General features: G+C 39.2%; 1 protein-coding gene across 5 annotated transcripts in view; it reads left to right on the top strand.

The window, feature by feature from the left end:
- Positions 1-26,246, top strand: part of ralgapa2 (Ral GTPase activating protein catalytic subunit alpha 2) — a 109,688-nt gene that overhangs the window by 76,469 nt on the left and 6,973 nt on the right. For 4 of the 5 annotated variants that reach the window (XM_053509303.1, XM_053509302.1, XM_053509300.1 and 1 more), the window contains 6 exons: positions 94-165; positions 1,260-1,383; positions 1,507-1,662; positions 4,907-5,065; positions 6,643-6,770; positions 20,858-20,982. In XM_053509303.1, coding sequence (XP_053365278.1) covers positions 94-165; positions 1,260-1,383; positions 1,507-1,662; positions 4,907-5,065; positions 6,643-6,770; positions 20,858-20,982 — 764 coding nt within the window. Of the gene's footprint in view, positions 1-93; positions 166-1,259; positions 1,384-1,506; positions 1,663-4,906; positions 5,066-6,642; positions 6,771-20,857; positions 20,983-22,832; positions 22,893-26,246 lie in introns of all 5 variants that reach the window. The other variant, XM_053509301.1, reaches the window with a different exon arrangement.

The raw sequence follows: 26,246 nt of genomic DNA, 5'->3' as shown, positions 1-26,246 counted from the left end.
GCTTTGAGAGAAGAAGAATATGGATGAGAGTGAATTAAATGCATTAAATAATTATATAGGGGCATTGTCTTGACTGCATTTTCTTAATTGCAGGAAAAGCTTTCATCTCCTGAAGAAGAACTCAAAGCTCTTAAGAGAACTGAAGAATTTGGATTCGAGGCAGTGGTAGGTTTTAGATGCTCTCATGTTCATCTTTAAGTGCTTCATTAGGTTTGAAATGGTATGCAAGCTTTTATCTCTAATTACCAACTCTTTGTGAACAAAGACTTGCTATATTATCTATGCCCAATTGCACTGGAAAATGTTAAACCATGCTTAGATATGATAAAGAAAGGAATGAAACTACCTCATTAATCTACTGGTTAAGCTAAACTGAAATCAGTTGTTACACTGTATTTTTTAAAAATTTCTTATGATACGTTATTGCACCACACTGATCACTCGCAGCCTTAATTATAGCGCGCATTTAGGGAACAGATTCACCTAGTGCAATACCCAATGTGACTGCAGGCAGCTGGCTAAATCCTTTAAGAGCACTATTAGTGAGACATGTCTTAAGGCCACTCTTAGCTACTCCTTTCTTTCAACCCCCCACTAGCCTAATCCTGCCCATCTCTGGCAGAACACAGCTCAGCACTCCTCAAGCCACTGCGATCAATAGGCACTCAGAGTGGCTAATTACAGAGGCTTATTAAAGAATACCCCCAGGATCGGCCCAAACTTTCTCCCCGTGCACATACCTGGCTTGTGCATAGCAACCGCTGTCTGAGCATGCCGAACATCACAGTGCAAGGGCACGGTGCTTCCACAGCAACGCTGCTCAAACGGCGGAGGAGAGGACTACAGAGATTAAATGTTTATTCATTTTACCCGAGTGGCTTTTTTTCTACTTTTACTTATTTGACTTTATTATATTTTCATCCATTATACAGTCCGAATGTAATTTTTTTTTCTTTTCTCTGGACTAAAATCACGATCTCTCGTACTGTTCTTAATATTGTGCTACTTACTCGCATACCTATGAGTATGCAGAGTATTTGGGCTATAAGTTTTTATTTAATTATACTGTATTTCTTTTGTGACTACAGTCCAGGCAAGTAATTGGATATTCGTTCTAAATAATTATGATCACATGATAATACACTATTTATACGTTATGCTTTTTGTGATATTTAACTTAACCCAAATTTTTTTACATTGATATTAAAGTCATACTAATTGTTGTGCTGATGTAATTTTCCTGTGTCCCTTTGTTTCAGTCGAGAGACGCACAAAATTGCTGTGTTCTATATTGGTGAAGGCCAGGAGGACAAGTGCTCCATATTGTCTAATAATGAGGGCAGCCAATCTTATGAGGACTTTGTTTCTGGCCTTGGCTGGGAGGTACAAATCAAACGTTAATTCTCTGTCACATTCTTAGCATCGTCACACTCCAACGCACGATGATATCATATACAGCATTTCCACTTTTTGAATGAATTTCATTGTCCGTCTCAAACCCCACAGGTGGACTTGGCTACTCACTGTGGTTTCATGGGAGGTTTGCAGAGGAACGGTAGCACGGGGAACACTGCCCCATACTATGCCACCTCAAACGTGGAGGTCATCTTCCATGTGTCCACTCGTATGCCCTCTGACTCAGATGATTCGATCACTAAAAAGGTACTGGTCATCCTATCCATCTGTATCCACCGATATTCGGAGAATATTGTCATACACAGTTTAACTACTTTGTTGTAATAGGTTTTGACACTGCTAATCATGTTATATTTCCCTGCATCTATTTACATATTCATACAATTTTCTAGACTACCTGGTGTATCTGGGGAACTGTTAGGCTGATAGTAGATTAGTGTAACAAAGCATGTGACAGGCACATGTAAAGCGTGACTTTGCGCCTCTGCTGTCGATTACCAGGCTCTGTGTGCTTGCTGTTAGCTGAAGCACTGTAGAGCCGAAGAGAGCAGTAGTCATGTCCTGCCTCAGTAATGGTTCTGACTCTCTTGATTCCTGCTTGTGCTGTGACCTGGGCCCCGATCATCCCATTAATCATTGTGCCAGGGCCAGGGTCCTGCTAGATGCCCTGCTGTCAAATTCCGCCCGTGTTGGCGGGGTAGCGATCGACAGGCGTTAGCTCGTTAGCACTGGCGAAATGAGCCACCAGGCTCCTGCTTTGCGAATGCCGCCAATCTGATCATGTGCGCACCCACAGAGAGGAGATTCATCAGGAAGATCACACTGACACGGCTCACTGTTAGTGTTTTATTAGTCTGTCTCAGCCACATTGGTTTTTTTCCCCCAGCCCAGCACATGCACCGGAGGCGTGGTTCAGCAGTGTGTAGGTGTCTGTGTGTGTGAAAGCGCATGTTGGAAGGCTGTGTGCCGTAAGCAGTGTTCGATTCATTTGGGCCCCTTAATTGCTTTGCTCCTTCTCCGGTGGTAACCAGAGGGCGAGTGTGTGCTGCAAGGGTGTAGTGGGAGGGGGTAATAATTTTGCTTTATCAGCCACAGCCAGGCAGGAAGTTACCCTCTAAATTACAAATGTAACTTTGAGTCAGGAGGAGGGGAAGATGGGAAAAGCAGCAAGGAAAAGGGAGGAATTCCTGAATTCAATTTTTTGCTGGAGGGCAGAGCAGCTGGCTGTGCGAGTAATGCAGTTATTTGAAGGGCTCAGCCATTCAAGGCCAAGGCCTGTCAGGAGGCAGCCGGTCAGCCTGACACACAAACTCACCAACACACTCACACACACACACACACACACACACACACACACACACACACACACACACACACACACACACACACGCACGCTCCGATCTACCTTATATAGAGCAGGAGGAAAACCTCTGTATCCGCAGCATGTGTAGCCTATTATTTGTTTGAGTGAATCTTATGCAGTTTACTTTTGCAAATGAGGCTGGGTTAGGGTTAAATGAGGCTAATAATACAGAACATGCATATAACAAACCTGTCTTCCTCTCCTAGTGTTCATCTCTCAGTCATCCAAATCATGCATTATCACAATGTTGTCTTTAACACCTGGTGCATTTCAGTTTAGTAGGAATCTCTAATATGTGTACAGCATGTTGTGTATTTCCCCTTTTCCCTGACCTATTTACATACCATTGATTCTTCTGCTGTCACTGAAATGGATCAGCATGCACTGGCCCAATCAGCTTGTTGTGGATTTATTTAATTCTAGGCCATTAGCATAATTAAGGGCTTAGGGGGAAATGTAGTAATTGCATTTTTTTGGTGGAGAGGGCATGTTTCGCTAATGGCTCATTAGGCGCCAGTGCATTGGCAGATGTTCGACAGCCTATCAAAATATCCTACCTTGGCTTTGACTTGTTTTCAGTCAATTACAACCATTTTCATATACACTCATTTGCAGCTAAAACAAATTAACACACACCTACTTGTTTAACTTTCACCTCTTTGCGTTCTTAGTACATACTTAAAACTGCCGGACCGCTCACTTAAATAAAAAAAACAAAACAGGTATTATTAATTATTGTTTTATTCTTATATAATCGACATTGTGTATGTGATATTGGGCTACAATTTAATTTATTCACTTACTTTTTTTTCCGGAAATGGTTCTCTTACCTCCGAGTACGAAAAAAGGAAAAAAAACATTTCCCTGAAATGTATTTCCTAGTTTAATATAAAATGAAAATGTTAGCAATTTGGCAGACAGAGCAGTCAATTTAATCTGTAATTGACTCATTATAATCCAATTTCTTTAACTTATTTTTCTCCACATTTGAAAGCATTGTTACAAGATGCAGGACCATTTTTACAAACCTAAAATTAGTGCTTCTTCAAAACAAATTTTCATAATCAAGTCTTAATAGAGTGTGTTCACATTGTCAGTGTCCAGTGGAAATTGAATCATTAGTGTGTTCTTTGAATCAGGCCAAAGTGCTCTTAAAGTAACATCATCGGGCCACTGCACGATCGTGGAAAAGTCTGGGTTTTAATACCACTCGCTAAGATAACATTGTCACATTTCATTTTTTATTCTAAGATTGTTCAGTGGTCAGAGCAAACAGGATCCTATAGTATCATTGTGAATATTAGTCACATTATTATATACACATAGCCATTTCCAGTAACTATTATTAGTTAGTGTTAGTATTATAGCTTTTAAGGACCAGACAGCACTTTTTTTTGTATGTACTTAAGGAAAAACACCTTCAAGGATAAAATTCCCTTAGGTGTGAATAATTGTGTGAATGCCTGGCCTGTGATGGCTTGGTGTTTCATCCAGGATTCTTTCCCAGTTCATGAATACCGCATCACCATGAGCTTGACCAGGATGAAGCTGTTGTTAAAGATGAGCTGGCGGTTGGCCATAAATGTGAGTCAAAGGCTGTTATATTATCTTAGACAAGGGGCAATGGCTTATTTCACACTCTGTCAAGAGGCATCTTTGTGCACATGTTTCTGACACAGATATGTTTGGTGAACTGACACTAGTTATTATCAGGGCTTATTATCAGGGTAAATGTATTATTTGGAGAAAAATCCATCTTCTTCCACCAAGTGTGTATCAAAAAGCATATTTTTGGTTGAATCACCTGTAGTTTCCTATCGATTCCGAGCTGCTAGCAACAAAATGCAACAGAAGAATTATAAATATAAAATATGTAAGATTTAGGACCTGCATTTTAGACTGCACTCGTCATCACCTGCATTAAAACACTGGTTGACATAATGTGTTTTGGCGTCCATCCATCTTTTCTTTACAGCTCCAGTGACTTGTAGAATCTATGACGAGGCACACTGAAGCTGTTCTTGTGGCCTGACTCCTTATTAAGACACTTCACATTCGTTTGTAGCATATGGTGTGTCTAATTGTTTTTAAATATCCTTTTCTCTGTCTGTATTCTCATATATCCAGCTTCGTCATCTGGGAAACGATGAAGTGCACATTGTGTGGTCAGAGCACACGCGGGACTACAGGCGTGGCATCATCCCTACTGACTTTGGAGATGTACTCATCATCATCTACCCCATGAAGAACCAAATGTTCTTTATTCAGATCATGAAGAAACCACACGTATGCTTACTGTTAATGGCCACTATTATACTGTGTGTGTGTGTGTGTATATATATGTATATATATGTGTATATATATATATATATATATATACACATTGCCGTTCAAAAGTTTGGGGTCACTTTCTAACTCCATGATCGTTCCTGATTTTTATTTCTTTCTACATTGTAAAGGAAGGCGTCCAAAAAATGCATTAATCTCCTTTGAACAGTTGATATTGAGATGTTTCTGCTACTTACAGTATGCTCTGTAAAGACTTCATAACGCCTCTAATCTGAGGTGCTGTTAATTGGACATTTTTCAGGCTGATAACTCTAAATGAACTTCTCGTCTGCGGCAGAGGTAGGTTTTGGTCTCACCCTCCTGGGATGGCCTTTACGAGAGCCACTTTCATTATGGTGCTTGACAGATTTTGCAAATGCACTTGACAATACTGTTCTTGCAAGAACTATTACAGAAAGGCTGACCTCTGCGTCTTAAAATAACAACTAACTGTTGTTTTTGTTGTTGTTACATAATTACCCAATTCCATATGTGTTATTTTATAGTTTTTAAATCGCCAGTAATCACTAAACGAAAACAAAGAAATTTGCAAGTGACCCCAAACTTTTTGAAAAAAAAAATATATATATATATATATATATATATATATATATGTATGTGTGTGTGTGTGTAATAATATTTTGCCTTGACTTAGTGCTCTTTTGAGTGAGTTGATGGTCTGTCTGGTAGTTTGCCTCCAATGCATGCCTTGCTCAACTCAAGAATCCATAAATGCCCATGCCCCCCTCCCATACCTGAGACCATTACTGCACTATAGGCTTGCGCTCTGATCATTGCCAGACTAGCTTTCATCTTCAGCGTTCGCTCGTACTGTGCGCACACAGACATCTGTTGCTTGCTTGGACATCAGACAGGTCAAAAGCTTCATGAGTGGCCAAAGTAGCGTTACTAGGATTTTCTTTACAAGCCTAATTGAATTACCCTGGCACATATTTGTGGAGCGTTTGGATAACATATTTAACTGCTGCAACATTTACATACGTTTTGAATGAAAACATTTTAAGCAAAGATGAAGCCAGTGTGTATATAAATAATATATATAAACAATATATATATATATATATATATATATATATATATATATAATAAAAAATTATAAATAAATAAAAAAAAAAAACACAGTAAATTATCCTGTGACTCCATAGTGGTAAAAGCATCCATTATAGCACAGAAGGCAGAGCCGTACTTGAAGAAATTCCCTTGGCTGCATCAGTGCCAAGACAAATAACTCAATGCTATGTTCAATGAGTACAAGCCTTGAGAAAGGGAAGTGCAGCATTCCATATTGACTAAAGTCATTTTGGTCTGTCATGCTTATTGATTTTTTTTGCTGATGTGGATGTGTAATTGTCGAAGAGCGAAAATAGAGTGATCATTATCTCAGCTATCCCAAAATGCAATAATATACATTGTTTTACTGGTTCAGCTTCATCACTCAATTCCGATAATGATTTTTAAAAGACATCTGTCTTGGAAGCATTATCAGCTAGTGACTTACTTTCCTCCTGTCTCAGGTCCCTTTCTTCGGCCCTCTGTTTGATGGAACAATCGTGACCGGGACGCTGTTGCCGAGTCTTGTGCGGTTCACGTGCATCAACGCCAGCAGAGCAGTGAAGTCTCGACTGACACTTTACCAGAGCTTGTATCCTTTCTTCTCTCTTTCTTATCTCAGAATTAATTTGACTGCAATCAGGAAAAAAACAAATGTTACTAAGGTAGGATCTGGAAAATATATTGTAGAAGTCTGTGACCAAATTTATGGATTTTAATACAAGTCTATGGAAGTTCTCGTAGTTAATTTTACCATTTCATGTCTATATTTGTAACAGGTTTATATAATTGTGTGGATTCCTAGTGTAATATGGTTTAAGCATGAAAAAAACATAAAGCAGGTTTCAACTGAATCCTGAATCCCATTCTCATTCAGTTCAGTATGTGTTGTAATTCTCTTCCTCCTGTCTTTTGAAAAGCCGAATGAGAGAGCAAAAACATGGTCACTTTTCACAGCTTTGAACAAAGGCTTGTTCTGTTCTAATGAATAATTAAACTCTCTGACTCATGCTCATTGCAAGAGCAGCTGCCGTACAGGACCTTTATCACATACATGGACACATCCACTTAGACCTTCATTTTTTTCTCTCTCTCTCCTTATCTCTGTCTGCCTCCTTTGCTCTTACCCCTTTCAGTATGTCTGTCTCTTCGTCATACTTCCTTTTATTTTCTTTCTCTTGCCTTATGTCTCTTTCTCCTGCGCTGCTCAGAACAATAACCTTGCCTCTGTCGCTGAAAGGCGACTGTATTCTTGCAGAGATTAAATCTCCTCTGGAGTTTCCTCATCCAACAATAGTCGGGGTCCGTGCAATCTACCGTCTTGTTGTGCGACAGTGCTCCAAGGTAATTAGCTGAATATTTCTTCAAAGGGAGCGGCTGTGCTTGGGGTGCAGCCTGATAAAAGCAGGTCCAGCTCTAGAGAGGCCTCCAGCAGCCCGCCTTTCCACTACTCCATCACTCACCTCTAATTGGATGGGCTGTGGAGAAATGGCCACCAGCACTTGGTCAGGTGCACCACAGTCCACCTCCTTGCCCTAAACTGCCCCATGCCATGTTTGTGCATTTGTTTAGGTGTGTGCGCTCTTGCTCATGCGTATATCCATTGCCACACCTTGTGCAGTGGTGCTGTTCTCAGGTTGCTGTAGCCAAGAGAGTAGTGTTATTCCAGAGGACCTGGTGGGAGCTCTTTGGACAGAGAAGCCTCTCTCCTGCTGGCACTGTATTACACAGCCCTTTCAAATCACACATAATGTGTCATCTATTATTGATTCAGCTCCACTGAAAAAAAAAATGGCCACTGTGAGTTTGAAGTCTGATGTGCCAAATCCTTTTTTCAAGTGCGAGTGGACAGGGCTTGTAATCTTAAAATTCATACCACTGATTTTCAGAAAGAAAGATGTTCAAGAAATAAAAGGTGCCTTTCTTGCAAGTCAGGTCATTTTGATACACTAAACGCCATGGCATAATGAAGCCAAAGTTCAGTGCGTATACATGCATGACTAGGTTTACTAAAAATCAACTTCTGGGTTTATTTATTCATTAAGGATATTTGTTTACTGGTTTTATGGTTTGTTGAATATTCATGACACTCTCCTGAAAGCTGTCTCTCTGTTACGGTGTTAGTCAGTTAAAGTGATTACCGTGGGAGTTGGAGCAGTGGTCAGGAGGGCGTTTAAGAGGTAAGCTTGAGATTCACTGACCTAGTGAGTCTGCCTCACTAGCTTTCCTGCTGACCGGAATCGATGGAGTAAGCATGTTTCCTGACTTCTCTCTCTCCCCTTCACTCCCTCCCTGCTCTGGCCCTTTCTTCCTTTTTTCTTCAGTCAGATCCAGCTCCAGGCGCCAATCAATAGCTATAATCTGTTCCTACCCATCGCCAGTCATGCAAGCTCCAGCTTTTAGCACTCATCAGAAGAAGGATGAGAGGGAGGAGGGCTGTTGCCAAATAGGAGTATCTTTCCTTGATGCTTTCTTCATCGCTTCTCTCCCATTAATCAGTTTTAACGAGCTTCATGACACTGTACAGTAGATCCAAGCTTTCACCTTCTAGTGGGTATTTCATGATGTATTAGTGTGAAATAAATATTAGTGTTAGTACCTAGTTTGCAACAGAAATTATGGAGAAAAACATCTTATTCAGTTCTATTGGCTGTATGGAATTATTATTAAATATTTAAGTAAACATTTCAATCATTATCTACCATGTCAGATGTACTATATTCAGTGAAGTTAGACTCTGCTGTCTATCGGTACGTTGTCTGAGGCAGGCCTGTGTGAGTTAAGAGTCCAGTGCTCCCCCCAATCATAGTGTGGTGACTCTAATCCCATTTTCACTCCAGTACACCAGCTTCTCTCCCCCTTCCGCCTGCTTCCCTGCTCCTCCCAACTCACCAGCTGTTCCCAGAGGCTTCTTACAATATCAAATGTGTTCAGATTCCCCATACCCCATTGCACCTCCCTCCAACTTTCCCTTCCCACCTTTTTTTCCACTGCTTTTTTTATCCATTTAGCCTAAAACAAACATGAATATAAACTTATATACTTTCTGCTCTTCTCTCAACAAGAGGATCCGCACGCTCAGGTTTTGGTTAAAGACCTCTCAAACACACACACGGACACACACACAATACACACACACACACACACACACACACACACACACACACACACGCATACTCTTTAAAAGTGGGTGGCTTTCATCCACAGGCCTGTCATGCCCAGCCCTGAGTAGAGAGTCACTCAGTCCCATATGGCATATGGCGTATAGCTGCTGCTTTATATGAAATGCACAACCATTCTCCCCTCCCTCTCTTCTCTCTCCCACTCCTCTAATGCTGAATGACTCATTGCATTATTTCTCTCTCTCTCTCTCTCTCTCTCTCCCTCTCTCTCTCTCTCTCTCTCTCTCCCATCTAACTCGCCTTCTGCTCATGATTGGAACAAAGACATCTCTCTCTCTCTCTCTCTCTCTCTCTCTCTCTCACTCACACACACACACACACACACACACACACACACTCATGCAAGTCCGCACACACAAATCTCCCAGGAGTGGTGCTTTCTTTTGGGTAACACCAGCTTTAACACAGGTATAGAACAAGTTTGTAAACAACTAATAGACTGGCAGCTGGCAGGGGATGCTGTATTTCTTTTCAGCTTTTAGTTATCTTTATCATGTACATTTATAAGAAAAAAATTAGCAGTACACTGCATCTGCAATCACCATTTATAAGACTTAACTGCGTTTAGGAGATCCTCAAGATTTCTTCTACTCACTGTGGGCCACAATCCTACACTGTGTCTTTAACTATCAGGTCGACTTCAGTCCTCCAGCCCCTCCCTCAAAATAGTAGTGAACTTCGCTAGGCGTTTGTGCCTGACAGCTGCCTGCATTTCTGGCAGTGTCATGGAGGGGGTGGTGTGGCTAGATCTACGTGAGATCCTTCAGCATGGGGAATTCTGTGGACATGCAGGGGTAGAGTTACCTTGAACTCACTCCATTATTACTGCTCCCTCAGGAGTAACGCACAGACGAGCTGGGAAAACGTTACTTAATCACATCTTAAGCATGAAGGATGAGTCTGTGAATTTACACTTACCTCAGGTTTGAGTTTCGCCCTGTGTGTATATTCTGAGAGGATTCATTTTTTTGTAATCTTTATATAAAAAGGGAATTATAATATCCAATAATAAATCTATACTCTGCCAAAGAAACAGCACTATTCTTCTGTGGTTCATATAATTAATTGCAACCAATCATTTAGCAAGTGCATGAACTTACTGCTTGTTTTTGGCTGAGTGCGCTAGGTGACCGTTTAGGAGCCACGTTAATTGTGATTGATGGCAAAGCAGGCGAGGGGGAGTGTTAAACCTACTTGTCTTCTCAGAGTAATTAGCATCCAGCTAGCCGTTCCATCTGTCTGGCCAAGCCTTCTTTAATTAATGAACTTTCTTTCTCCTCCCTTGCCAGACGGCTAACACTGGGACATAGCTGTTAGTCATCTCAGGTTATCTAAAAGGATGTTGTTGTGCAGTCTTTTTCCCATGAATACAATACAACTCCTCATTGATTAGTTTTGTATGTGATTTTCAGGCTGGCTTACACACGTCGTGTTGCTGCTTAACCACAGTGATAATGAGCAAGTTTCCGGCAAGCTGCGATGTTTAAGTGTAGGAGTATTTGAAGTGTGTAAGAAGATGTTTGAGCATGATTACCTTTCTGAGAGAATGACTGGCACTGTGGCTTTGGTCTGTTCTGTTTTGTTTCTTGGATGAAATTTCCCAAAGCACCAGCATTATTCTCTATGTGATAGTCACTCCCAAACGCTTCCTTAGAAACCTCTAGTGTCTCCAAGTGCATGTGTGTGCATTCTCCTGTGCATCTTTGATTTTCCTCCTGCTAATCGGCCTGGTCATTCACGACTGGCCCGTGTTTAAGCACATTTCCTATTCTGTAGATTCCTTTGTCTGAGCCTTGTGCTGATAAGAATCCTGCCTCTAGGGCTCTTGTGATATTGAAATTCTCCGATGCTGAGAAAGAGCCTTCAATCATTCATTATCAGTACCACACTGATTACTATTCAGTCTCCTCGGTTCCAGGCAGGCGTCTGTGCTCTGTCCCACCAGGCTGGGCCTGAATAGAGCACGGCACTGCACGCTTATCCTCGCTTATCCTACACATATCCAATTCTTTCACTAAATGTCACAAAAATGTCACCTGCCATGTAACCCACTGGTATTATTATCTGTTTTTTTTTTCTTCCCTTCAATCATACATTTTTATTACAGCCTGGAACACAACTCCAGGTATTTTGAAGATATGATTAACATTTAACCTATTTTATGTAATTATTATAATTCATTTTTCTAGCGTGGTTGTTTTTTATTTATTCAGTGTTACACCACATTTTACACTGCAGGCATGTCAAAGGTTTTTAATAAAATAACATTTATAGAGTAATGCATGCTTCATCTGGATCTTCTCATTTGGACTATTATTTCAAAGAGTAATAAGTAATAAGATTATTCGGTTGTAAATGCAGGTCTTTTAATGCTGTTTGTTTAAAGACTGTGGCTCTCTGTTTCTCATTACGGGCAATCTTAAAAGAGGATGGTTTAGTTGATTATTAATAAGTTCTGCATTAATACCACTTTAAATAGTTCAAAGGCAGCGAGAGCTCCTCCACACGCTGGACCTAATTGTATTATACTAAAGCATGCCCTTATGTTCGCCATTTGCATCTTTGTACAAAATGGAGTCCTCTGCATTGAAAGATAAACAAAACAACAGCAGAAAACAAGAGCGCAACATAAAAGTGTGCATCATGCTTTTGTCCAGCGCTTCTCTACACCAGAGGTGGTCTTTGATGTGGAAATGGGGTTTCTTTACATTCTGGAGTAGAAGACTGTAGTTGGTTGCTTGAGAATGACAATGGAGGGCTAGGCTGGTTTTCTTAGAGTTTTATTGTGTTTCTAATGATTTAACTGCACACTGGTGTGTACAGGCATGAAGGCTGCTTTCATACCCGTGCCATAGTCCATGTGTGAAAATAATTGGGTACTTTATTATTATTATTATTATTATTATTATTGTTATTATTATTTTTATATCATTATTTACAAAGCATTTCCCATCTTTCTTGTACATCTCGGGCATTTTAAAACTTTTTGTAACTATCGGTTACCAGTTGTAACGGCTTCCTTTCATTTCTTTAATTGGACTGCAAGGCGGTCAATTTGTTTCTGGAAAAAAAAAACACTTAGCATCTCATTTCACTGTCCACATCTTTGCAACAAACACTGCATATAGCCCCTAATTACTATTGAGAGACCCTACAAATCTATAGTTATTGTTATTCAGATTGTGTTATTCACGCTTTGTGCACAGAGCCCCAAGCTGAAGATACCATAGGCTTTGTAAGAATCTTGAGCATATAAAGCAGTAACCCCCTATTATTTTGTTTTGTCTCCGATTTCAAAAACTCATCACTCCAGCACAGGCTGAGCGTCTTGCCTCTTCCTCTACCCAAAATCATCACCACATATCCTCTGTCAGCTTTGTCTCCTTGAAAAAAGCCCAGTTATTCTGAGGAGTCCAAACAATAGTCTTAAACAGACCTGATCAATTACCCAACATCCCGGCTGAGCTGAAACTTCTGTGATTAAAGCCGTGTCCACAAACAACCAATGTTTATGTTGCACAGTACTGTTAAAGCTGTTTTGTAGCTCAGGGGTAAAGCGCTACATATTTTCATATTGTCGGTCCTGAGTTGTATCGAATTTAGGCTTTGTTCAAAATGTTGTATTCTGTTGACCAGTGAAGCAACATTCTCAAATTATCAGCTGTCTTTTTATAAGCAGTTGTAAAAGTTCATTGTCTGGTTGGCCCATTTAAGACCTCATCTATGGCGTCTACAGCTAACTAAATGAGCTCCATGCAGGCATACTTGTTCTAAGCGCACTCTTGATTAACCCTGCAGTGACTGGCTAATGTCATTGAAGGAGGACCACCTGGTGGGGGGGACTGTACAGTCAGCTGCCACTGAAAGCTGCTGAATGCCTCGGACCAGGTGCCAGCTTCCACAGTCTAGCTAATTGTTGCCGTGTAATAGTGCGCTTGATTGCACAGAATGCCTCAAGGCGAGGATTAAGGAAGAAAAGAAGATGAAGGGGAAAAAAAGCTGTTGCCAAACCAGAAGTCTGTTTTCTGCCCACCCCAACCCCCACCCTCGCTCATGTAATGTATTCTTGCCTTTTACTTTATTCAAATCTGTCCAGGTAGGACTGGCCCTCTCTGTTTTGATACAAAGCCAAGTCCTTTCATCCACTAGATGGTGGATTAGTGGATTGTCATCCATCTTGGTTTTAAATTTTGGAGTCTGCATTTATATATTTCTATCTGTATATTGGATCCAAGGTTTTTGCCTCTGAAGCAGCTGCACTGTGATTGTGAGAGGAGCTGTCCACAGCACCATACCCCAGGACCTAGAGGTGCTTTCACTTTTCTTGTACCAATGTCATCTTTCACTGGACTTCAAAGTCTAATGGTAGTCCACGGTTTTAACATGCAGCATATAGTGAGTCCCTGTAAACCTGAGTCTATTGATATATTCATGTTTGGCTAATTATTAAATATTGAGTGCGTGCAAAGGCTCATGAATTAATCGCGTTATTGTAATGAAGAGTGATCAGATTGATGAAGCTTTTCATCCTGAGGATCCTTGTGTCAGCTATAAAAGAGCTTTTCAAAGATCTACACTGCCTGCCCGTGACTGAGTCGCGTCCTCACTAATGCATCTATCTTGTTATAACTTTCACAATAATGCATCAGTTACTGTTGATTGCCTTTAATAGTATCAGCTTGTTTGCGTAATTATTTTTCCATTGTGTACCACATCTAAGGCTCTGCTTTGTTAATGCAGGGTTCTTATAAAAGAGTGGCGAGGCTGTTTTGAATATGAGGAAGCAAGTGCACACTTATACGTAGTTCAGTATAGAAGTGGGGGAACTGAAAAACAGTATCGTATAACGATACATTTAAATGATATAGTACATATGTATCACAATGTAGACATTTTTACATTAAAATACTTAGTAATAATACTTTTACTTAAATTGTTTTTAAAAGAATGAACACCAAAACAATCTAAAAATAATATTATATAAAATCTTTGCAAAATGTAAACAGTTTATCATTTTATGGATTCAGTACAAATAAAACAATTGTCCAATCTGAGTTTTAATTGGTATAAAATTATTTTATTAATGATATTATAGAACATTATTGATTTTGGATCTCACATTCAATATTATTTTAACTAATGAGCCAAAATAACTTAGAGATGTATGACTTTTAATTTAGATTTTCTTTAATAACCTGCATTTGTGCAAAAAAGAGTGCTTAGTCACGCCACACATTTCCTTGATCATCCCCTCCCCGGTGATGTACTATATGAGTGCTCTTAATGTTCCTTCGGTGGCGCTATTAGAATAGTGCAACCTGTTGACCTTTTCCATTCTCACTCCATTTTGACAAGCCCTCTTCCTTGCTCCCCAGATCGGATCAATAGTTACTGTGCTATTAGGAGAGCTAATGTTACGTGTTCAACTCTCGACGTGGCAGACGTTTGATTTAGCAAGCTTATAAATCTGTGTTCATGCCAGCCGAGTCTGTCGGGTCTTTGTGGGAATCCGCGCTGGCAGTGATGTCATGCTCATAATTCCATTTCTTTGCGTCTTCTTCTCAGATGGATGCTGGAGAGGTGAGATGTAAAGGATGTCCCCCTGGAGGTTCAATTAACCTGTCCTTACCCTCACCCCTCATCCCTCCCCTGAACCTTCAGCCCCTCAGCACAGGACTTAATTAGGGGAGGTGTGTACAGACACACACTCGTCGATACAAATAAATTTTTTCTCTTTAGTTTGTTTGCTTAGGGTTGTGGAATCAGCATTATTGGGTTTATGCCATCTATGAGGAAACAATATTATTTTCATCGCTTTGTATGTTCTCTTTATTTCCATCTATATTTTTGTTCATTCCTTTATTCTTTTTTTTCCCTGTCATTCTGTCTCTGTGTCTCTCTCTCCAACCTATAATCACCTCACACCTCCTCTTGGTTTTTTCCACTGGGGCAAACTTCACGCCTCAGTCCAATGGCGTGACAACAGGTACCCTTGCAGGAGTGGCCCAGAAATTCACCAATCAACACCTGCTGTCCCATGGGCTCATGTAGCTGACAGAAAACGGCATATAGTCCAACACTGGGGACATAATACCTTTCTCTTCTACTTTTCCTCCTTCTTATGTCTTATGTCTGGCTAAAAAATTAGTTTTCCCTGTTTTCATCCCTCTTAAACATGTAGGGGTTTTCCCTTTGTAAAATTATGAATTATGTCAGATCCACAAGCTAATTTGTGGCTTTTGTTTCTTTAGTTGCTTTTTTAGTAATAGACCAGAAGAGGATAATTTTTATTAATAATGTAGGTCTATATTCTTTATATGCATTTAGCAATTATTTCTTAGAAATGAAAATAAATATTTATGGTTTAGCCATTACATTAATGAATGTTAACTTCTTGCAACATGGCAAGACACCTGAAATGCTTTTCTGATATTTTATCTAAAGCTTTGATGGAAAAAAAAAAAATCAGTAGAAAAGCCGATTCAGTGGAAGCTGAGGGATGAGGGACATGAATGGCATGTTTGCTTTTGATATCAGGCAAACTTTGAACCAGTAGAAAACAAGAAAGTAGGCTGTTGTCATAGGTAGGAAGAAGAATTGGGCTGTTTTGACTTAATGCAGTTTATCGTTAATGCTGCCAGGTCAGGATAAACTCTGTGCATTAAAATTGTTGTAGTACAGTTTTCTTGTTAGCAATAGTGGCACCACTGATGGTGTTACTGTTACATTTCCTCGCTTGGAATGCAGTAACAGTCCCCATTCTTTTGCACGTTGTTATGCTTTAAGTGCTAAGAGTGGTTACAAAGTATTGACTGTTTATCTCATTTTCAGGAGAAATCTAATATGGGATTGCACCTTTTGGTAAAATTTTAGAAGCAGATTGTATAAGCAGTACTAGGCCCCCCCAACCGACAGCACTGTCTCTCTAACTGGCCAATTATCCTCTTCCTTGGCCGGACAGCAAGGTCATTGTGATTGGCTGAGGTTAATGGCTGGTGCTTGGGTAGAGTGGAGGTCGAGCATGCATGGCCACTCTCTACTTCTTCAACTTGTCACTCTTCACACAAGAGCCCATTTAGTCACCACCAGAGAGAAGGAAAAGGAAATGTGTTGTTAACCTTGGCTTTGCTCATGATAATGACTTTAGTAAAGTGAAGGATTTTCCATCTTTATTTACTCAATAACTGCTCGCAATAGCATTACAATGATTATCACACTGATGTGTTACTAAGAGACCTTTCCTGGAAAAACGGTTAAGACTAGTTTGTGTCTGTGTGCAAGCTGTCCACAAGTTCACCAGATACAGCTTTAGTACTGTAGCTCTTTGCTCGCATACTGAAGAAGGACTTGTGAAGCAACATTCAGGTTCTGTGGAAACTTGTACTACACTGAATTTTTACATCTGAAGTTTTCCTGACGTTCACTGCTGTGTCTAAATCTGTCAGAAATTTCAGAAAGTTCAGGCACGAGTTTTATTGTGGTTAGTTGATCGCATTTATCCTTACATACGATGGTAGCATAAGTTTTAGATGATGAGTCAAACTACATGACAAGGTAGTTCCAAAAAAAACAGGAACTTTACCACTCTTCAAGAAATAGAAATTATACAACTACAAAAATTCATTTATCCACTTTCCCCAGAAAACTGATGCATTAACAGAAGCTAATTTTCAGCTCCCATATTTAATAAGCTCAGTGCTAAATAAATGGGAAGAAAGATTGTTATGATGGTTGTCACACTTTATTCAGTCTCCTCACTCAATTTAGTTCCTTAAAATAGAAATAATAATAATTATTATTTATTATTATATTTTTTTTTTATTTAGCATCCTTTTATAATTAAACTTTAGGTTGTTTAAATATGTACTGTAACCCCTCCAGCTTTTTCTAAATAATGGACATGTATTTAAATCAATATTTCTCTGGATGCTGATCTCAATTGAAATCGAATGGCACCATGTATTCTTTAGTTAGGTTATGCTTTTAACTCTGTGGTTTCTGTTGTATTGGTGGTCATAACCCTTTTTTATGCATATGGCTTAATGGCAGATTTATGTGCAGTGTCTCGCTGGCTTTGTGACCCTGTGTCGATGAGGTTGCACTCGGGTCCTGGTCTCCAGTGTGGCGAGTTCTATTGTTGAAGATTCTGACAGAGGACCAAAGGGGAGGAGTATGAGGGTGGGGTGGCCTCTAAAGTCCCAGGAGGTGCTGGGGCCTGAGTAGACTGCTAATAAGAGGCCATCTGAGTCCCTGTGCACCTTGAACATGGCCACCACTGCCACCTGACCTTGGCTTTGATCCGCCAAACTGATTGACCTCTTTATTCCCCACTGACCACCCCTAACCATCTGGTCAACACTGTGCACTCTAGATCTTAGACCTGTGTACTCATCATGCTTTCTTACACAAATGCTCACCAAAACACTGGCTTTGCATGCCAGAAATTATTCATAATTGTTCTTTTATTATTATTATTATTATTATTATTAATAATAATAAAGTTTTTTCTCATATTTCTAGCATCATGTTTTTACTATGTTCCCTATAGTATGTTGCTTTCATGTCCTTCCTTAGCTGACTAATTTAACCAGAGGAGTTTGTTTATGCCTGTCTCCAAATGCTGGATGAGTCAGAGTTGTTCCCCAGGCTTCTGCTTTATCCGAGACTTAATGCCCTGCTTTGTCACCTGGTGCACCATAGGGTGGCAAAGAAGCCACCACGAACAGGAAAAGAGCATTATCTGTTAAAGCCCTTCTGCAAAATGCTTAGAGGACGTTTTTCTCCATTAAGTGGATTTAAGCTGTCTGTTTCTCTTTCTCTGCTGCAACAGTGCCATTGTATTTCCTTTCTGTCTTTCTTCCTTCCCCCTCATTTCCCATCTCCCCCAAGGCTGACCTGTACGCCAGTGAGGTCATTACATTATTTTACATGGCAGGGAGGTTTTAAATCTGTGCTCCTTTCATCGTGACCACACTGGTCCTATGCCTTTTACAAAAGTTCTTCATTTTAAGCCTTTAAAAAAATTCCTATTTTTTATATTGTGCAGAGAGGGAATGAATGCTTTTGGAAATTCCCTACTCGCACATTGCTTAGTTACCGAAATGTGTTTTTCCATCCCAGGTGTTTAAAGGATGACTTGGGTTACAGTTCACTGGAAAATTCCAAACCTTCTGTGATGTTAAGTCATGCAGAATCTTCATTAACCATTGGTTATATTTTAAGCTGGGGAAAAAAATCACATTTAAATCTTTTTTATTTATATTTTTTTGTTTAGTTTTAATGTTCTGATAGTTTCTACTGTTGCTGTTTTCTGAGTTACCTCCTCCACAAATATCCCCAGATCAGGTTTACTGGTGGTTGCATTCTAGCTCACATCAGAGTCTTCCACTTTATTGAATTAATGCACACAGCCAACATTCACCTCTGCATAACACATGTATTCAACAGAACAGGCTGTACCCAGTGCAAAACAATTAGAGTGATTGAGTGTCTAGGCGAGAGAGAGGGGAAGATGAGATAGAATGACGCAAAAAAGTCCAATGGTTAAAGAATGGTTGTGTTAACATACCAACAAAGATTCCTAATAAATGCTCTGTAGCCAGTCTTGCCCATTCACCTGTTGGCTTCCGAGTTTGTTTGGTGTACATGCATGTTATTGATTTGCGTCTCTCTTTTGAATTTTCTATCTCTTCTCCTGCGTCTCTTCATCCCTGAAATGCGGGGGAGTACACAGGAAGCGGAGTGCATGCTAGAGGCTGCAGCCAGTGGTGGTTTAGCCTCGAGTCAATATTTGTTTTAGAAATCTCAATAGCAAAGGCACACTTGTGTCATCTGTGTAGCCCATAATGGAGCGCCATATGGCTGTGTTGACCTAGTGAGATCAGGGTTATTATCCCTCACCCTTATTCCTGTTCTCATATCCCATTTTTTTCCTAGTATTTCTTTCACTGTATTCTTTTATTTTTCGTTAATTCTCTGTAAATCAACCTGTGCCTAAAATTTGCTCAGTCAACATTCTCCCTATTTTGGAGAATGTCTTTTCAAACTTAATCCCTAAAAGTGAGCCATTACTGTAACATGACCCACGTTAACACCAGAGCTGAGTGAGTGAGGTTTCAGAAGTCAGAAATCATAAGTCTGCTGTCAAAGACGAGTACAAAACTCAAGACTCAGCAGGGAATCATCATGCTATTTAGTGTTGTTCAAGGCTAATGTTATACAGTATGTGGCCTTGTCTTACGGGACCTTGTTTTTCTCTGTCGCGACTGTCCTTTCTCCCACTTTTTGGGTGGTGGAGGATGAAGAGAGAAAAAGAGGAGTGGAGCAGATTGCTTTCTCTCCGTGTACAGCCCTCAGGCTCAGGTGCTTGTCAGTGCTGGGTTCAGAGGGACCTTTTCAACAATTTGTCATGGCTGCCTAAGCCCCTGCTGCGCCGGCACGTGGCGCACACACACAGACACACACAAACTCACTCACACACTCACTCGCATACTCGAAGGGGTGTGTGACAGGGAGCTTGGTCATGATGAAGTGCAGGGGCCTTGGCAACAGTCTAGCTCCTGGCAGCATAAGCAGCCTCCCTAATGAGTTGGGAATGGCATCAGTGGGGTCCTTCAGAAATTCAGCAGGCAGGCGTGTAGACAGCCCAGCCTCCACTTCAGCCCAATCATTAGAGTAGTCATCAGCATCTCTGTTCACAGAGACAAACAGACGCAAACGCACACAGTATTTTTATTATTTGTGCTTGCAGTTTTCACCACATATACATAGCTTTTAGCCGTGACACATAAACACACACACTGCTCTCTTTAGTGCGCAGTGGCATAAATCATTTTTATCTTTCTTGCTCTTTTACGCACATCCTATCTTATCTTCTTGTTTCATAATCAGGACCTACTCATCAGGTCTGAGGCAAATTTGCTAGCACCATAGTTAACTAGTTGAACAATATGTCACAGCCTTGAAACTACATGTGCAAGTTTCCCAGGGCTAATCAAACTATAGTCAAGAAACACTCTATACAAGACACAATGACAACATATAAAACATTTTTCTGTAGCTTTGTTTTTATTTTTGTTTTGTTTGACTATTTTTTCATTTAGAGAGTGACAAGTGTACCTCTGAAAAGATCTAAGTGGAAGTCTGAAAGAGATAAAGGGAAAAATTCCAGATTTAAGGTTTAATCTCAAGATGTAGCCTAGACTGAATTAAATAAGAATATGAAAGCATTGGTGCTGCAATTAGTGCTTTCTAAATAATTAAAAAGAAAACTATTTTTACTATTAAACCACACGAGTGTATTAAAAAAATTGTACTTTATACTTATAGCCACATGTATAAAACCTTCTTTTTTTTTTTAAGTATACATATTTTCTAAATAATATAGATTCCATTGCCATGTTGTTTTTTTGCTAAAAAGATTGCATTGAATGTTTTTATTCCATTTTTTTTCTTTTCCTTGCGTCATACTCGTTTTCCATAACAAACTCCCTCTTAGCTATGAGGAGCGGGCTCTTTATCTGGAGGCCATAATTCTATACCACAAGGAAAACCTGACATTTGAGGATTTTGCTGCCCAGGTCTTCTCACCTTCCCCTACCTACTACCCAATGAGTGGGACAGGTAAGAGCCTCTTCCCCTCTCTCTCTCTCTCTCTCTCTCTGTATATACCCATCTATATACATATCTATTGTTTTATCAAACTGAGGTCGAGACTTGACACATGCAACGTTCCTACACCTGTCTCTTTGCTGCTATTTCCCATCCTGCTCTTTACCAAGATGTGTGCATGCATGCTTGTGTGTGCGTGCCGTTCAGCTGGTACTATTACCACCAGATCTTAAAGGGATTGTACACTCATACAGTGCTCATGGTCCTGAATTGAATGTGTTAGTTTAATGACATGCTAATTGCAAGCAGGCATTCACTCAGTGTCAGTGCAACAGGTTTGTTTGTTCAAATTAAATTAATGTCAACCAGTTAATATGTATGAGAAAGTAAAGAAACCCAGAAATTTTAAGTTTAAATGCACATCCATTGCCTGTTATTAAAAACACATGAAATATCATCAGTAAAACTGAATCTGCTTTACATAGGTTGTGTGTTAGCATGTTGTTGAACTGTTTTTTTTTTAATTGTAAGCTTGAATCCAGAGCGTCACTTCTCAATGAAATCTTAAAGCAACACATAGATAAACAAACACAGACTTTTTTCCTCCACAATGACATAAATGCATGATCAGTTAAACTATACTGGACAACTGGCTGAAATCAAGAAGGCTGTCTTCTACAACTTAGTGTTACCAGTTACTTACCATCTGTAGTAAAGTTAGATGGTACCTGGATGTGTGGGACTGGTTGTTTAACACAGTTTACAATGTGATTTATTTATTTATGTATTTATTTATTTTCTCAGATAAAAGTAAAATGCTTAAAGTTCTAGCCAAATGCTTCCATGTACTTTAATGTCAAAGTTATGCCCCATATATAGAAAATACCTAAAAGTAGATTATACAGCTGGATTAAGTATGCTGACTCAAATGTAGATGCTGCTGTACCGCCTACCTACAGACAGCAGTGTAAAATCAAAATGACATCCATTTTTCATGTGCATTTAGAGTGCATTTTAAAACTGATTTATACTTTACATTGTAAAGTTAAGCCTTTATTCATCACATATGCATTACTGCACAGTGAAATTCTTTATTCTTTACATACAGTGAGGTCAATAAGTATTTGATCACCCTGTGATTTTGCAAGTTCTCTTACTTAGAAATCATGTAGGGGTCTACAATTTTCAGCATAGGGGCATTTCCACTATAAGAGACAGAATCTAAAAAGAAAAATCTGGAAATCACATTGTATGATTTTTTAACAATTTATTTGAAGTATTTGATCACTTCCTTAACAGCCAGATTTCTGACCCTCAAATACCTGTTATTTTGAAATTTGCCATCAGCTGTACATCTCCAAATGTAAAAAAAAAATATTTCCTTTATGTCTCTCTTTCTTGTGCTCTCTCAATATATCTTTCACTATTGCTCTCTCTCTTTCTCAGCTATTTTACGAATATTATTCTATGTAAGGCTGATTTAAATGTAGAATAAATGTAAATTCCGGTCAGCAATTTGACTAAGATAAAGCAACAGCAAAGAATCAGGCAAAGTATTTCGTTCTGAATGTGTGGAAATCTTTTACCATTGAGTGTTATTTTATTATTAAAGTTTATTAATGTATGAAAAGGGTACTTGTGGCTGAGAGTGATTTAGCTTTAATGGCTGGACTGGATATTTAAATCCCCACTGCATTCCCAGCAGGAATCTCTTCTTATTGTGCCTCATAAATGTGCCATTAATGTCAGGCAGTGTGTATGTGTTTAGCTGTGTGTGCGCGTGTGTGTATGTGCGCGTGTGTGTATTGTATGTGTATTGTCTATACCTGCTCCATTCTTCATTAACATCTCATCCACGACAGCGGGCAGGAGATGGCCAGGCATGGTTTGGGACATGGAGTACTCTTGGGCTAAACTGGAGTGTAAGCCTTTTTTCCCCATTTCCTTATTTAGGCATGTCATCCCTGTATGCCTCATCACCCAATCCCTCCTTCTCCTTCAAGTGTTCTCCAGTTTGGTTAACCCTGCATGTGCCTGTAGCACAGTGACACTGTGTACTCTGTAAACACCATGAGCCAGTGTTTGTGTACCACCTGTAGCTTTTTTAAATTGTTACTATTGGATGAGTTTCGTGTCAAATACATTTCTCATATTTGTTGATTATCTTTTTACATTTTTGTCCCCTAATGTTTCTGTAAACTCCTTACTGTTATACTTGCTATTAACGTGTGTGAGGTGGGCAGACTGTTTTGCAGTAGTTGACATGAGGTGCCTATATACAAATCAGAATTAGCCTCACCTTACCAACACCTGCTCATTCACTTTATCATTTTTAGCGTGGTAGTTTATGGACATTTTAATGTAGAATGATGTTACCTCGCATAAAACACAGTGAATGAACTGAAATTAGACTCCCTGGACTACAGACCATTACTTTTCATGGGGAAAATTTTGTAGACACCTGACCCTTACACCCATATGGGGTTCTTCCCCACAATGTTTCCACAACGTTTAAGCAGACAGTTAACAAATTATTTTACAGTTTATTTATATAGTGCATCTTTAAGACCTCCCTTCACTAGAATTATGGGCCAAACCCTGTTTCAAATTGACATTGCCCCTGTGCTCAAAGAAAGCTAAAAAAAATGGTTGGCAAGGTTTGTCTAGAAGATCTTGAGTGGCCTGCAGAGAGCCCTGAAAACATTAGAGATGAATTGTAACGCTGTGCCAGGCCTCATCAACCCATCCATGTCTGTCCTCAATAATTTACCATTCTACATTCCAGACTGTAGTGCAACGTCTTCCCAAAGGTTGTTACCTTAGTAAAGTGGCTACTGAATCTTGTGGGACTGGGACTGAATATTTTTTTATGCTTAGGTGTCCACATACTTTAGACTTTAGCAGCACCTCTGGACATTTATTCCTAGTGCTGATTCCAGAGGTCTCTTTCTATTAAATTACTCTGTACCATCTCTTCCACTGCCCTTTGCTGTCCGACCCCATGCTAATCAATTCAGTTTTTCGCACTAGCTAGAAGTAGTACTGTAGGAAACAACTGGCCAAATAATATATAAAATAAAGTTATCTTAAATAAAAGAGCAAAAGTGTATTTAAAATGCTAACATATGTAGGTCTTTCAAACAAAGTAACTTTTTATAAAACATTTTTATTAAACAAAAAAAACAAAATAAATAAATAGAAAAGGAAGAGGGTAAGGTATGACTTAATAGAAAAGTATTAAATACTATTAAGCATCATAACAAAAACTACTGATAGTACCAGTATAGCATATGGTATCTGTTTAATTGTAATAATGTTTAGAGGAGTCTAATAATAACCATTAACCATAGCACAAGAGTCCTATATAGTCCTGTGAACAATCCTACAAAGGTTCTTAAATTTATTAACATGTCAGCAAACTCAGCTCAAAGTAACTGGCTGCTAACAAGTCTGTTTTTCACACATATTTGAGGAAAAGAAAATCAGCTCAGTGTTTTTAATTCCCTGGATTCTGTAAAATGAATGCAACGGAGTACTTACGTTTGTTTTTAAACACTAGATGGGTGATAAATAGCACTGCATTATTTAGTGCTAACCGGTTATTGTTCTTCATGAAAAAACACACGTTCTACAAAAAGTACATCCTGGAACTTGCAGTATGTTTCCTGATGTTTTGCGATCTGAGTGGTGGGTCAAGGTGATGCATGTACAACCACATCTTTCTTTCTGGTTAAGTGGACAAAACTGAAGTCACCTTCAGGATATTCCTGGGTTAATTATAATTTTAATGAATGATCTGTATTTCTTCTACCCTTGGTTAAGTAGATAATTATTGATAGATCTTCAGTATCAGAATTGTAGAACTTTAAAACCATATGTGACGGAGACAGTAGTTTAGCATGTACATTAGAGCTAGGTTACATATTGCAGTCTTCTGTGGCAATTCATGCATCACCACACTGACTCCAATATCTTTTTAAGATATTGCTAAAATTCTAAACAAACATAGCAAGTAATTTGTTACAACCATGTTGGATGCTCTTCTGCCTGCACATGTGTATAGGTCAGAAAATGCAACTTGTAGGATTCTGGAGTGGAAACAGCAATGTTTTACCACATCAACTACAAACATACAGAATTTTTTTTTTTTTAAGTCAGTGTGGTGTGATATTGTGATATCGTATCGGATGGTCCCTGGTGATTCCAAATCAATAATGTGCATAACATAAAGATAACATAACATAAAGACATGCCAGCCGTTTGTCTCAGCTGTTTTACATTTTTTAGAAGCTACAGTATATCTTTTTAACACCAGCTTGCTTTCTATTTGTATATTCTACCAGCATGCATGTTGACCCTCATTTTTTGTGAAGTCCACAGCCTTGAGATAAAAAAGCCTTGTGAATAAAATAAATGTGAAATGTAAATAAATAAGCTTTCCAGGGAAATAGGATGTATCAGCAGTGCAAGCAAAGTGATGATGAAGCAGTAGAGATGAAAGGACTATATATTCTTATATATGTATATAAGAGTATACATTTTGCCATGACTATATGTTACTGTACATATAGAGGACAGATCTGCTGATGAACAACATGCTTTCAAGACAAAGAGAATTCCTTTGGTGCTCACCACTTATAAAACTGACTCACATTATATTGGGACTCCTTCCTTTTTTTAACAATTAATCTCTAAAAGACCTTCTCATCAAATGATCAGACAAAAAAACGACACTGCTTCTGCATGCAGCCATCCAGGCTGTTCCACTTGAAAGTTTATCAACACAGCCAATAAAATCACAGCCCCTAAAGAATCCGTTCTGTCACTCATCACTCATCATTGCATGAGTCGTTTATTGTCTTTCTGTAAAAGATGCAATCAGCTGCATGTTGGAGAACTCAAGAGGAGACCAGATCATTCTGTCAAGCACCTTCCTACTATCAGGATGAAGGACTTTCCCCCTTTAGATGTTGAGACACTTCAAGATCAGTGAAGAAATGAAGACTTCAATAGAATCTACTAGTTTTTGCTACGAGTCCAGAGTGCAGAAGTATTAAAAAAAGAGTGAATTTTAATTGTTAACGTCATTGAGGTCAGATTTTTTTTTTATTATTACCTCGCACTTTGCTTATGCAGCTGGTCACTTTTTTTGTTTTTATATCCAAACATAACTATTGCGCATGTTGCATTCTGATTAAATACTTTGTGCATGTAAACACATATCAAATCAGAATACATGTAAACAGTTAAGTTGGAGTCTTTAATCTGAATGATTT

This window comes from Clarias gariepinus, chromosome 13 (assembly GCF_024256425.1).
Source record: "Clarias gariepinus isolate MV-2021 ecotype Netherlands chromosome 13, CGAR_prim_01v2, whole genome shotgun sequence".
Taxonomy (NCBI): domain Eukaryota; kingdom Metazoa; phylum Chordata; class Actinopteri; order Siluriformes; family Clariidae; genus Clarias; species Clarias gariepinus.
This window is presented reverse-complemented; position numbering and strand designations above follow the sequence as displayed.